At 40.1% G+C, this 15,128-nt stretch overlaps 1 protein-coding gene across 1 annotated transcript in view; it reads right to left on the bottom strand.

Annotated features, from left to right (window-relative positions):
• The window catches only part of GTF2F2 (general transcription factor IIF subunit 2), a 157,285-nt gene that overhangs the window by 59,892 nt on the left and 82,265 nt on the right, over positions 1-15,128 (bottom strand). The window contains exon 5 of the mRNA XM_002749026.7: positions 6,665-6,746. Within this exon, the coding sequence (XP_002749072.1) occupies positions 6,665-6,746 (82 nt within the window). The remainder of the gene's footprint in view (positions 1-6,664; positions 6,747-15,128) is intronic.

Below are 15,128 nucleotides of genomic sequence, written 5' to 3'. Positions count from 1 at the left end.
ATCTAGTATTTACTGCCTGTGCAAACTTTTCACACGGCATAAAATAATACCCTAAATCATTAGTTAAATTAAATTAGTATGATCAATTTTCCAAGAAACATAAGCTCTGGTTGCTTTTTAATGTTACACTGCTCAGTATACACTAGATGCTCCGGAAACATCTGTTAAACAAATAAGTAATAAATGGCACTCTGAAGCTACAGAACACAGGAAGTAACAAAGCAGGTAAATCAACTTGGCATGCAATAGCCTAAAAGGATGACTCACTGTGCTCAACCCCAGGGCATCCTGCAGGACGCACACACATAAAGCCAAATCACGTACTTTTCATTCCTTCCTTTATCACACACCTACTAGGTGCCAGGCTCTTCTGTTCATCAGACACACACCCACAAATGAATCAGACAAAAAAGGTCTTGCCCTCATTGAGCTGCATTCTACTGGGAATACCATTCGTTGGCATATTTTGTTTTCTATAACCTCAGTAAGCCCATATATGTCACTCTTTCCTGTTTTATGACATGTCCTATTTTTCAGCTTGAAAAGTTTGTGCATGAATATTACTAATTCCTTCCTTTGGGATTTCCTCAAATATATAACACATTAAAAAAGGTTTTAGACATTTTGATTTTTCAAGTCATAAAAATGAAAGTGTGCAGTATATGACAATTGAAATATCTGGGGTACATTATGGAGCAGATTTTCAAAACAGCACAACTACTAGTTCATCAAAACTACCCACAGCATTAGAGATTTCACACAAACTTCAGAAAGGTAAAATAAACTTCACAGACTCATAAAATCATTTAATGTCCTACCTCTCCAGCAGAAATATGGAGCTTTGAAATTTAATTCAATCATGCTATCAGAGTTCATTTTTTAATTATAAAATAAGAAATTAGATAAAAATTCCAAACTAAAACAATGAGACAGTTTTATATCTTACATGAGTCTTATATTTGTTTTATAATGTAACAGAACCATGGTGCTAACAATGTTGGTTTTAGCTGTGGGGCTTTGAAGGCCATTCAGTAAGAGGGAGGAGAGAGGGAGTACCAGCTCCCTTCTCTTTTCCTATGAATAACCCAGGCAACCTTTCGTAACTGAAAGCTGAAAGAGGCAGCTTGTCATCTGATTCCCTTGGAATCAGTCAGATGTGGGTTCAAATTCCAGCTTTGCCATTTACAAATCATGACCTTGGGCAAATCACAACTTTTCTGTGATTCAATTTTCTTTTTTGTGAGAATGAAAATGAGATTTTTTTTTTTTTTTTTTTAAAGAATAGTCATGGCTGGGTGCAGTGGCTCATGCCTGTAATCCCAGCAATTTGGGGGACTAAGGTGGATGGATCACGAGGTCAGGAGTTCAAGACCAGCCTAGTTAGTATGGTGAACCCCCGTCTCTACTAAAAGTACAAAAATACTTTGGGAGGCCGAGGCGGGTGGATCACGAGGTTAAGAGATCGAGACCATCCTGGTCAGCATGGTGAAACCCCGTCTCTACTAAAAATACAAAAATTAGCTGGGCATGGTGGCGCATGCCTGTAATCCCAGCTACTCAGGAGGCTGAGGCAGGAGAATTGCCTGAACCCGGGAGGTGGAGGTTACGGTGAGCCAAGATGGTGCCATTGCACTCCAGCCTGGGTAACAACAGCGAAACTCTGTCTCAAAAACAAAACAAAACAAAACAAAAAAACAAAAATAAGCCAGGCGTGGTGGCACATGCCTGTAGTCCCAGCTACTCAGGAGGCTGAAGCAGAACTTCTAATTCATATAATATGAAGCCATATAAAAGCCTACATAGAGAAACCCACTATGTAGGCTGAACCATTCTGCCTGTAACTAATTTATTTAAACTGACATCTTCTATTTCTCTACTTAGAAACTCAAAGATTCCTTAAATAATTCAAGTCTTTTTACAATACACCCCATGGCAATTGCACTAGTCTCAAGCAAGACAGATGGCATGTAACACACTTAGGATTCAGGTGTTCCTGTACTGTCAATGATAAGCTACTAAGGATATTTAAATCCTGATCATCCCAAAGCCTAAACTTGATTAACCGTATTTAACAACCCCAGACCATTCAGCACCTCACCAATTTCCTAAATGAGATCCCTTTTCTTGAAAAGAACATGTGGTATCTTTCCTGCATCTTCAAATATTTCAGAAAAATCAAAGACCAAGAATTGAAAATTCCAGTGCCTGTAAGGACAGGCAAGTTTATTTTTTAAAAATTTTGTTTTAATTTCTTTTTTTTTTTTTCCTAATATGGGTTGTCCTCAATTACTGCATTATTTAAAAATTTTTAAGTAAACTGGTAAGAAAATAGGACACAACGGCCTGCCGCAAACTGGAGGGTGCAGCCCCTTCTTAGATTGGCCGATTTTGCACAATGATGTGTCAAAGGGGCGCATTCACAGCAGTGACGGCAATTATAGTGTTAACTTTCTGGCAGATGGCAGCAATTTCTTGTTTAACAAAATCTGTAAATTACCACAATTTTCTGACGGATAAAAATAAAACACTTGAGAAAGGAGCACCTTTTTCTAATATGCACAAAGATGCCATATGGACTAGTTAGTGACCGTCCTGGTCCTGCCTAAGGGAATTTGGCCACTTTTGTGGGTCACCTTCAGCACTCATTTTAAATCCTCAGAACAGATCTCCCACAAATGCAGCTAGGTCAGATCTGCCCATTTGGCCCACGAAACAGAGTTGGTTGTCCTGGTGACAAACGCTCCAGCAGACTAAAACGATTCCTTAAATTTGTGTTTGGGGCCAATCTATACATGGTTTAACTTCAGTAAGTTTCTTTTCCATGGCGGGGGGGATCTGCCTACTCAAATTCCTCCAACAGGTAATGGCTTTTATTCCACACTTAGTAATAAAAGGTTTAAAACCAAATACCCAGTTTGACTTATGCCCATTCATTCTTAAAATGTATTCAAAAAGGACAGGCTAGAAAAGATCAGAACAAGATAAAAAGTAGATGCCTAAAGACAGACATTGCTAAAGGGAAAAAGCGAAACAAGGAAATGCCTGGATACTAAAGACAAACTTTCCATACTTCACAATTTTGCCTCAGGTTAGCCCTATTGATTTTCGACTGTGAATGAACAAAGAGAAACTGTGTGCTGAGGTATTTTTATCCTGCAAAGCTGTGAGGCTTTGTAGAAACACCACCACATGCCAATACTGCTTCTCAGGATTTATAATTTGAATTTTAAACACAGCTAAAAAAGAGTATCAATTCTGGAGATTCATTACCAAGGTATGACTATAAATCCTTAACTTTAAAATGCTAATCTTTGGTTGCTCTGCTAGTGTTAACTGAAGATAAAGCTGTCAGAATGAAGATGAACAAGACATAGTCCCTGACCTCAAGGAGCTCACAATCTAGCAGAGACATAAACAAAAGTATTAAGAGTAAAATAAAAAGCGAAATGTGATTAATGGTTTATTTTTAAAAAAAAGTGTAGCAGGAGTTTGGTGGACATGGTACTTACGCTGTGTGGAATAAACCGTCAGGGAGATTTCCCATTTGAGCTGAATTTTAATGCAACCAAGAGCACCGCGGACGTTTGGGACGTGGAACACTTAATGCACTTGGGGAAGAGTGGGAAAGGCTGGCTTTGATCTGGTGCACACTTGAGTTAGAGTGGCAGCAGAATAAGATGAGCCAGACTCCCTCAAGGAACTTCCTGTTCTAAAGTCTTAAAAACAAAAACAAACTTTGGTCTGATGCAGTGGTTCATGCGTGTAATCCCAGCACTTGTGGGAGGCTGAGGCAGGTGGATCACTTGACCAGCCTGGACTTGGGGAGGCTGAGGCAGGTGGATCATCTGACCAGCCTGGACTTGGGGAGGCTGAGGCAGGTGGATCACTTGACCAGCCTGGCCAACTTGGAGCAATCCCGTCTCTACTAAAAATACAAAAAAATTACCAGGCGTGGTGGCACATGCTTATAATCTCAGGTACTCTATAGTCTGAGGCAGGAGAATAGCTTGAACCCGGGGGCACAGAGGTTGCAGTGAGCTGAGATAATGCCACCACACTCCGGCTTGGGCAACACAGCAAGACACCTCTCAACACACACACACATACATACCTTTGATTAAAAAAGACTTACAGCCCCATATATTAAAAAATCACACATTTGGGTATGTCAGGAGAGTCACTATCAAGGAACACAAGAGTACAGGCAGAAGAGACGGGGAATTCCAAAGAAAACGAGAGATGTTCAGGGTAAGACAACACTTAGCTACTGAAAAAACTCCTGTGCTTCCCCTTTCTTAAAGTGAAAATATCAGAGAGCTCACAAGAAGGAGATATATATATATATATATATATATATATATATATATATATATAAACACACACACACACACACACACACACACACATATATTTTAAAACTCAAAGGTTTTATATATATAAAATATTTATATAAATAAAATATATATATATAAAACCTTTGGGTTTAAAAAATTATTCGAGCACTTTTTGTTTTCTCTTTAGACGGGGTCTCGCTCTGTTGCCCAGGCAGAAGTGCAGTGGTGCAATCTCAGCTCACTGCATCCTCCACCTCCGGACTCAAGCCATCCTCCCACTTCAGTGTGTACCACCATACTTGGCTAATTGTTGTTGTTATTGTTGCTGTTGTATGAATGGGGTTTCTCTATATTGCCCAGGCTGGTCTCAAACTCCTGGACTCAAGCCTTAGCCTCCCATACATGGCTTAACAATGGAGATACCTTTTGAGAAATGCCTTGTTAGACAATTCCATTGCTGTGCAAACATTACAGAGTGTACTTACACAAACCTTGATGGTATACACATTACGGTATGTATACCATTACACATTACGGTAATGAATACCGTAGGCAACTTTACTGTAACACAATTTTAAGTATTTGTGTATCTAAACACAGAAAAGGAACAGAAAAAATACAGTATTATAATCTTATGAGACCACAAGACGTCCTTACATAGTGCATGACTACATAACAGCTGATTTTTCAGCACATTTAAAAGGCTAAACAATTTTCACTTTTTTTGGTAGGAAAATAGCAGCACCGTTTTATAAACACAGAAGGTGACCTGTCTGATCTCATCATCAGAAATCTTTAGGACCCTTTAAAGAAAATTAGGGCCATAGAAAAAGATCTTGGTAAGCAGCTTGGTAACCAAATTTTGCATTTTTCAATTTCAGTAGTTATCTGAAGAGATAAATTTTCAAAAAGACTTCAAAAATTTATTATATAATGAATTGTATAAACTAAAAACAATAAAAGAAACATCTTCTGCCTGTTTTCCAAAGCCATTTTCTGTGACAAATACTTTTCATTTTGTTTGTCATTCTTTTATTTGCCCCAAGGAAGCATTTAAATTAGAGAAATTATTTGACAAGAGAGCAAGTCTATGTCATTCTCAGGAGCTAGAGTCTAATTGACAAAAGAGGGAAACTTTTAAAGATGCCGCAAAATGCAGAGATGATGCAGCTCAACTGGCCCCTTTTCTAGATGAGGATGCTGATACCCAGGGGGCCGCTACCACTGCTTCGGCAGTGTCTTCTCCACTCCGACTCAGTGCACCTCCATGTGCTACAGCGGAAGCTGTGTAGAGATTTGTGTCTGCTTTGTTTACTGCTATTTCTCTCACTCCTAAAAAAGCACCTGGCAGATAGTAAGAACTGAATGAATAAACGAAAAAAGTATAATCCTAAATCACATGGAGCTAAATCACATTAAAAATAAACTATGAAACAGGTATAACACATTTCTTCGGGGTTTAAAAAATTGCTGATTCTTTGAATGTCATAAAATTTGGAGTATCAAGAATTTGTAATCAGTAACTTCAAATACTAATTACAAAATATTAACCACATAAAAAATGTAGGGGGCAGGGGCAGATTCTAAAACAAACTCTCTTATCTAATAAAGTTTATAAAAATTTCTCTAAAGATGAAGAGAATAGGATGATATTCCGGCAACTATGCTTGCTTTATACAATATAATTTTTTTTTTTTTTTTTTTTTTTTTTGAGACAAGGTCTCACTGGGTCACTCAGGCTGGAGTGCAGTGGCATGATCTCAGCTCATGCAGCCTTCACTTCCCAGGCCCAAGCGATCCTCACATCTCAGCCACACCAGGCTAATTTTTCTCTTTTTGTAGAGATAGGGTATCGCCAGGTTGCCCAGGTTGTTCTTGAACTCCTGGGCTTGAACAATTCGTCTACCTCAGCCTCTCAAAATGCTGGGATTACAGCCATGTGCCACCATGCCTGGCCCAGTTACAGTATTTTGGATACATATTTATTATAGAAAAATGATACCCAGAAAAATAAAATAGTACAACGATCTTATTACATGTCTTTACATAATCAAAATTTCTAAAGACAACTAGAAAATATAGTTTAAAAAACTTTGATTCCAGGATATATGAACAAAGGAGCTTAAAATATCTCAAATAAACAGCCCAGATACTGAAAGTTCTTTAGTGCCAAAGAAACCCTTATTTGCTTTTAAAACCAAACAGCTTTAGAAGCAAACACTCGGCAATAACCACAGTTTTCATGCAGTTAACCGGGCGATACAACACACGTGTCTCAGTCCCCAAAGAGAAACATAACAGGTGTCATCTTGGAGTTAGAAAACACCAACCTTTTCAGTCGCATGTAGTTTTCACTGGCAGCTGGTCGGCATTCAGCTCTCTGTACCACTATTCCTTCCAATGACAGCTTATCTTAAATGGGAAAAAAAACGTATTCAGAGATAACACATCACTTTCAAGACTGTATTGACACGCTAAACACAGTAATATGACAATCAAATATAGTTAATAACAAAAATCAAGAAAAAATAGTTAAGTTTTACAAATCTCACTGGTCAGAATAGACAGAAACCTTATTCTTGGCCTAGTAACAAACTGGGTTCCTGTCAGATATGTTTATTAGGCTGCTTGCAGCCCTTTGCCAGCAAGAGCTTTACACATTGACCTCCTTCTAAATAAGGTGGCTTCAAAGGGCATAAAATCAAATTAAAGAGTATAAAGGCTATTGTCTTTGACAAAGAAGTCACTTCTGAAACACCGCTAGTCTAAACCACTAAATCAAAGACTGTTTGTGTGTAAATAAAGTTCTCAAATACCTTGTGACCAGAACAGCCCGCCCAGAAAATACAGTGACACTGGGCAGTCCACTGTCTGGGTTATACTGCAGACCAGTTCAGCCTGCCAGCTGCTCTGACTTCCGTTTTCCTACAGAATTATAAACCTGGGCACATCAAAACAGAATCTTTAACTGCTATATTTGTCCAAACAGAAATGCAATTTCCCTATCTTTAGTAATTCTGATAGTGACCCTGACATAAAACCTACGACAATCAGAAGGAGGAAACAAAGGCTATCATCTACTGTGTGCCTATTAGCCAGGAAGCACTGTGGTGTGGTCGCTTGACGGACTGTACCGTATTATGTGATACTCATATAAATGTCTCATGATGGTATCAGCTTTATTATACCCTGGAAGTATATGACTGTGGTTAGAAACAGTTAAGATTCAGTCATATTTCCACAAGAATTCACCTGGGTTTTAAGAAGAGACTCAGGAAATTCCCTGGCTCATCAGTAGTATATTTATGATTCATCTTTTCAGAGAGAATTACTTCATTCATTCCACTAACATTAGCAAAATGTCTGCTACGCAAAAGGCCCCATCTAGGCATTGTGGAATCAAGATGATTAAGACACAGTACTGTTTTCAAGAAGCATACAGTTCACTGGGGGAGACTGACAGACTGATCAAAATGTAGAATGTATACAGAACCATGTCTACATGATTTATACTAAAACATCTTTTTCTAGTGATCTTTTTGGATGTCTCCAAAATCTAGGGGACTCTGCACGTACTAATTACAAATACACTGTATACAATCAATGTCCCTGGGGTCCGTTAATGCAGCATTCCCAACAAATCTCAAGTAGATGCAGAAAATGCAATGATGAGAAGCATGACTACCTTACACCAAAATATGGCAGGAAGAAAATCTCTTAAAAGCTGTAATTGTTTTATACTAAAGTTTAAATTCTAAAAATAATTTCCTCTCATTAATTTATCTAATAAAATTAAAATGTGAATTTTCTTAAAGCAAAAAAATCTTATATTCAAGTCTGCCTCTTACTGAAGCTAAAAGTTCTATCAAGAAAAATTCTGCAATTATCACAACAATAGCAAGCTTTGGGAAATTCTGGTGTATCAAATGTCTTAAATGCCTGAGGAAAGTCCAATAAAGGAAGACAATTAAAAAAAAACAAATCGCCGGGCGCAGTGGCTCACGCCTGTAATCTCAGCACTTTGGGAAGCCGAGGCGGACGGATCAAGAGGTCAGGAGATCAAAACCATCCTGGTCAACATGGTGAAACCTCACCTCTTCTAAAATACAAAAACTTAGCCAGGCATAGCGTGCACCTGTAGTCCCAGCTGCTCAGGGGGCTGAGGCAGGGAAGTTGCTTGAACCCGGGAGGCGGAGGCTGCCGTGACTTGCACTCATTTGTACATTACTGCTGTTAATTATTTATCCTCTTCATTAATACAGAAACCTTTACTTAAAATCAGTTTGTTGGCCTAGTTTAAAAGACCATACATACTTGAAAAATTATTCCAGTTATTTTCATACATTCATTAAATATTTACTGAGTGCCTTCTACGTAAAAGATAATGCAAGAGTACATCAGGAACCACAAGTGAAACAGCTGCCATCTTCAAGGAGCGTAGACTTTCTCGTGCCACTGCACTCCAGCCCGGTGACAGAGCAAGACTCCATCTCAAAAAAAAACCCACAAAAATAAATAAAAATAAAAATCTAGACTACTACCCCTGCCAATAAATGATTTAGTCACACAGCATTGAAACTAAAAGAGCGGCTGATACGATCTGGCTGTGTCACCACCCGAATTTCATCTCAAACTGTAACCCTCGTGTCTCAAGGGAGGGAGGTGACCGGATCATGGGGGCAGTTTCCCACGTTGTTCTCGTGATAATGAGTGAGTTCCCACTGGCAGCTTTTCCCTGCACTCTCCCTTCTTCCTCCTGCCACCTTGGTGCCTGCTTCCCCTCTGCTTTCCACCATGAATGCAAGTTTCCTGAGGCCTCCTCAGGTATGGAATACTGTGAATCAATTAAACCTCTTTTTTTTTTTTTTGCCATTCAATGAGAGCTTGTAAGGTTGCTCAGGTTGGCCTTGAACTCATGGCCTCTCCTCCGCAAGCGCCATGACATCTGGCCGGAGCCACTGCGGACCCCTAAACCTCTTTCTTTTATAAACCACTCAATCTCAGGCATTTCTTTATGGCAGTGTGAAAACTGACTAATATATCTACCTTTTAAAATTTTTTATACTTTTTTTTGAGAGGGAGTTTTGTTCTCATTGCCCAAACGAGTACAAGGGCGCGATCTCGGCTCACTGCAACCTCTGCCTCCTGGGTTCAAGCAATTCTCCTGCCTCAGCCTCCCGAGTAGCTGAGATTACAGGCATGTGTAACCACACCTGGCTAATTCTGTATTTTTAGTAGAGATTGGGTTTCTCCATGCTGGTCAGACTGGTTTCAAACTCCTGACCTCAGGTGATTCACCTGCCTCAGCCTACCAAAGTACCGGGATTACAGGCGTGACCCACCGCACACAGCCTATAGCTACCTTTGAATAAGGGAACGCTCCTCACTTCTTTAGCAGTACCTACTCTGGGTGGACAAGCTGAATTTCATTTTCAGTAAAAGGTCTGTGCTATCAACCATCTCCATATGACAGCTCAAGGGTAGAAATTAGGTCCACAGCAACTCCCCATTTCCACTTGGCTACCACTCTCCTCACTATTCTTCAATCAAGGTCACTCACACAGAGCAATAACATTTGCTTGCTCAAACCATAATTTTCTGCCTATCATATCTTCCTTTTCAAACCTAAAATAGCTTTCAAATGGTACCCAAAGTGGAAAAAAAAAAAAAGTCTTCATCAGCAATGAATTTTCCCACCCACTGGATGTTCTTTAAGTAACCTGACATCTCTGTTTACCGCCTTTCTCCCCTTCTCTTCTTAAATAAATTTTTTAAAGTGCAATTTACTCCTGATGCAGCCCCCAGGCATGATTTGCCTGCTCTCTTTTTAAAGCCTCATAGAAACACATTTTCATATTCTTTCCACTAAACCACACTTTCTGTCTTCTTTAAAACACTGCTTAAGATTTCAAAGGAAAGGTACTAAATTTTATTTTCAAAGTATTTAAAAGCACCCGCTTGCATATTACTACTGTAAATTATTTATCCTATTCATTAATACAGAAACCTTTATTTAAAACTAGTTTGTTGGCCCAGTTTAAAAGACCATAAATACTTGAAAAATTATTTTTTATTTTCATACGTTTATTCAATATTTACTGAGTGCCTACTACGTAAAAGATAATGCAAGAGTACATCAGGAACCACAAGTGAAACAGCTGCCATCCTCAGGGAGCGCAGACTTCCTCAAACGTTCCGTGCCACAGACTAGTTAAAAAGTACAGATGTGAATGGCTTGATTTAGCCATTCCACACACCTCCATATATCAAAACATCATATTATGTACCATAAATATGCACAAATTTTACTCGTCAATTAAAAAATAAATATTTTTAAAAACCTAAATTTAAATGTTTTTAAAAGGAAAAAAGCATAGACGACCTCAAAAGAACTGTTTATACATTTTAACTGCCGATATCTACCATATTAGAAAGTAAAATTGAGAAATTTCTAGAGAATGAGAATGAAAAAAATGAAGCAGCCATTAGCATAATTATAAAAACGGTCTTGACGTCATTGATGCCTTGAAAGGATCTCGGGGACCCCTCTGCACAGTGGTTCCCAGACCACATCTGAGAGGATGGTAAGACAGGCATGTCCATCATTGTACAACATCAGAAGCACTGCTGAAACACCTCTACTTGACTCACGTCTGGATTGACAAAGGCCCTCAAGTGCCTGCCGTTTATACAGTCACAGGTGCCCACGGCTCACCACACACTGGTGGGTAACAGGTTCATCCCTAGCACTCCCACACCCTTCTGCTCAAACTATGCTAGAACTTGTTTACATTCGTCTTAATAATTATGTGATTTGATTATATATTACATAAGCCAATTACAAGTATGGGAGGGAGTTTGGGGGGTATTTCTATAGACTACGGAGAATGCTTTGGTGCGATGATATAAATAAGGAAGCTGTGACACAACACTGTTGGATTAGGCATAGGTGAGGCAACTGGAGACTGGAAGGGAAGAAAAGAAGTCTAGAAAGAGTCTGCATTTAGACAGTTTCACAGCGTCTAAGTTCTTGCTCCTTTTCAAAGAAACCAAAATGGAAAATCTAAACTAAATGATGGAGCCAGGTGTGGGGGCTCACGCCTGTTATCTCAGAACTTTGGGAGGCCAAGGAGGGCAGATCACTTGAGGTCAGGAGTTTCAGACCAGCCCAGGCAACACAGGGAAACTCTGTCTCTACTAAAAATACAAACAAACAAACAAACCTGGGCACGGTGGTGCATGGCTGCAGCTCTAGCTATCTGGGAGGCTTTCTCTGAAAATGGGAGCTTGCGGTTGCAGTGAACTGAGATCACACCACTGCATTCCTGCCTGGGCGACAGAGGGAGACTGTCTCAAAAAAGAATTCGAAAACTAAATGGTGGGTTTAATTTTTGAAAAACAAAGAAAGCAGATGGTCAGTCAGTATCCTATATTCAAAGCAAAGGCCTTGTCCTACATATATGTCAGCAACTAAATGTACATTTATTTTATTTATTTTCTGAGACGAAGTCTCACTCTGTCACCCAGGCTGGAGGGCAGTGGTGCAATCTTGGCTCACCAAAACCTCCGCCTCCTGGGTTCAAGCGATTCTCATGCCTCAGCCACCTGAGTAGCTGGGATTACAGGCATACACCACCATGCCCAGCTAATTTTTGTATTTTTAGTACAGTCGGGGTTTCACCATGGCTGTGAGATTCTTCTGTCAAGTTGAATATGTTAAATGTTATAAAACAAAGACATACACAGAGTACTGGGATTAAACACACACACAAACAAACACACACACACACAGAGAGAGAGAGAGAGAGAGAGAGAGAGAGAGAGAGAGTGTGTGTGTGTGTGTTTGTCTCTCTGAGATTATGTCGAGCTAGGGATCAAGAAGTGGTTTTTTTTTTTTTTTCTTTTTTTAAGCCTCCATTGCTGCCCAGGCTGAAGTGCAGTGGCACAATCTTGGCTCACTGCAACCTCCACCTCCTGGATTCAAGTGATTCTCCTACCTCAGCCTCCTGAGCAGCTGGGATTACAGGTACATACCACTGCGTCAGGCTAAGTTTTGTATTTTTAGTGGAGACAGGGTTTCACCACGTTGGCCAGGCTGGTCTTACACTCCTGACCTCAGGTGATCCACTTGCCTTGGCTTCCCAAAATGCTAGATTTACAGGGGTGAGCACCCGGCCAAGAAGTTTTGAAGAGAAAGAAATGATTGTGCTGGACCTTGAAAAATGGGGGGGATTTACACTGGGGTGGGTGGGGATAAGGAAGACACTGAAGGTGGTGGGAATGGCATTAGCAATGGCTTCTGGTATGTGTCTGTGCTTGCTCACTCCTGTGCTTGAAATGTTCAACTAAGGGGCTTGCACTACAAATTACTAGAAGGAAATGGTCTTGCCAGTACTCTGCAGAGAAGCCACACAAACCCATCCTACCAAAGGCTTAGGAATGGCTCAATTCTTATCTTTGGCCATTTGCTCTTCTTTGAATTCTGGGAAATAGTCTGAGATCCTTTCTAAGTTCTCCTCCACACCCCTTTATTGGCTAGATTGGTTTGTTAACTGGTTTCTGCTACTTGCAACCAAAAGAATCTAACTGAGTATGAACAGACATCGTTGATGACAGTAATTTATTTATGTATATCTCACCACCGACAATCAGAAAAAACTCGAGAGAAAATTTTAAAGGTTGAGTATATTAAAGCATATCCTATAAAAGGAACTGAAGGCTTGTGGTTATGATTCTGTTGCTAAACAGCAGTGTTACTCTGGAGAAGTTATTTTATATCTCTGGGCCTCAGCATCTAAAATAATGACATTACTAGAATGCCTGAGATCTCTTCTAGGTCTCTCTCCCTGAATACAAACGCCTTCCTCTCCAACTGAGGTTGCTTTATTTCATTAAGGTTCATTTTGTTTGCTCTAGTACTTTCCGAAAGACATAGATATAATTACATTTTCTTTGAGTAAAAAAAGAACAACAACAAAATGTTAAGAAGCTGCCAAAGGCTTGAAAATATTTAAACCTGTGCCCCGTGCTGGACTGGACTAGCCTGTCTCTGAACTTGCGACGTACTCTACTGTCAAAGAACCGAGGACAAATGACACTGGCACTTCTTACAAAGGCATCCCCAGTTTCAACAAGTTGCAGCGGCACTGCTTGTCAGCACTGGAATGTAAGCCACGAAATCAGGTGTGTCGGGAAGCCTCGGGCATCAGGAAGTCAACACGCACTCATCTCCAAAGACCTTCTGGGTCCAGCTGAATGTGGAGGCCTTTAAGAGGACTTCCAACTCCTGTAAAAGCACAGACCAGAGGACTACTGACCAACACTTCAGGCTGATCCTCCAGACTTCAAAGTTACTCTTCTAACTCTTAATTATATCATATCTGTGTCGACACTCTCTGGGAAAAGACTGAAGAAATAATCTTTTAAAGAAGCAGGTACCTTTAAAAGGTAAACCATTTTTAATATTCCTAGTAGTCTCTATTCTTCTCATTTAAAATATGTTCCTAGAAGTGTGTTTGTCTGTGGTTCTCAGGTGAGGTCTATTAATAAAAGACACGAGCATCTTAACAAACCAGTTAGGCAAACTTTCTATCCCTGTATCATTAAAAAGCTGGTCTTTATTCAAATTGTGAAGTGATGTTCCCATCTCTATTTGATCTTCAGGAATTCTGCTGTGCATGATGGCTCACGCCTGTAATCCTAACCCTCTGGGAGGCTGATACAGGAGGATAGCTTGAGCCTAGCCTGGGCAACAAAGTGACCCAGTGTCCACAAAAAAATTAAAAAAGTAGTCAGGTGTGAGGCACATGCCTGTGGCCCCCGGCTACACGGGAGGCTAAGGCAGGAGGATCACCTGAGCCCAGGAGGTTGAGGCTGCAGTGAGCTGTGATAATATCACTACACTCCAGCCTGGGAGGCAGAGTAAGACCCTGTATCAAGAAATAAAATTTAATTTTATAAAAGTTATAAAATAGTTTGCCTAATCTTAATATCAAACAGTCACACTTTTTTGTCTCTCCCTCTATCTCCTCTCTTATCTTCCTGCAAAACTCTTTCCCTCCTCCCTGTCTGTTAATTTTACTTTCTTGTTATACGGAGGGAATAACTCACAGAGCTACTCCAATATTTTATCAACTATAAGATGCCATCGCTGGGCAGGGTGGCTCAAGCCTGTAATCCCAGCACTTTGGGAGGCCGAGGCGGGTGGATCACGAGGTCAAGAGATCGAAACCATCCTGGCCAACATGGTGAAACCCCATCTCTACTAGAAGTACAAAAAATTAGCCGGGCATGGTGGTGCATGCCTGTTGTCCCAGCTACTCGGGAGGCTGAGGCAGGAGAATTGCTTGAAACTAAAAAACAAGTTGCAGTGAGCCGGGATCGCGCCACTGCACTTCAGCCTGGTGATAGAGCAAGATGATGTTTCAATAATAAAAAAAAAGATGCTATCATTTGTAGTATAAACCATTATTTTGTGTGCCACCAAGACAAAATACTGTCACTAAAGTTTGACGAGCTAATGATGTTAAAATGTAGCTCAGTTACAAAAATGGTAAATATGAAAAAAATGTGTGATGTGATAGAGTTCTCCATCCCTAATTTTCAACTCCTCCCTACTCTTCTCTCTCCTCCCTGAACACACCAGAGGGTGTGAAGTGCGCAGGAAACAGGAGGAAAGTGGCAGAGGCTCCCTCCGGCAACAGAGACCCTCTTTATTCACCTCCTCCATAACTGTAGTACCTTCACGAGGGTTTTCAAAGTAATGCCCCTCATTTTGAGATTATAGATAATGGT

The sequence above is a fragment of the Callithrix jacchus genome, chromosome 5 (assembly GCF_049354715.1).
Source record: "Callithrix jacchus isolate 240 chromosome 5, calJac240_pri, whole genome shotgun sequence".
Lineage (NCBI taxonomy): Eukaryota > Metazoa > Chordata > Mammalia > Primates > Cebidae > Callithrix > Callithrix jacchus.
Note: the sequence above shows the minus strand (reverse complement) of the source record. Positions and strands in the feature narration are given on the sequence as shown.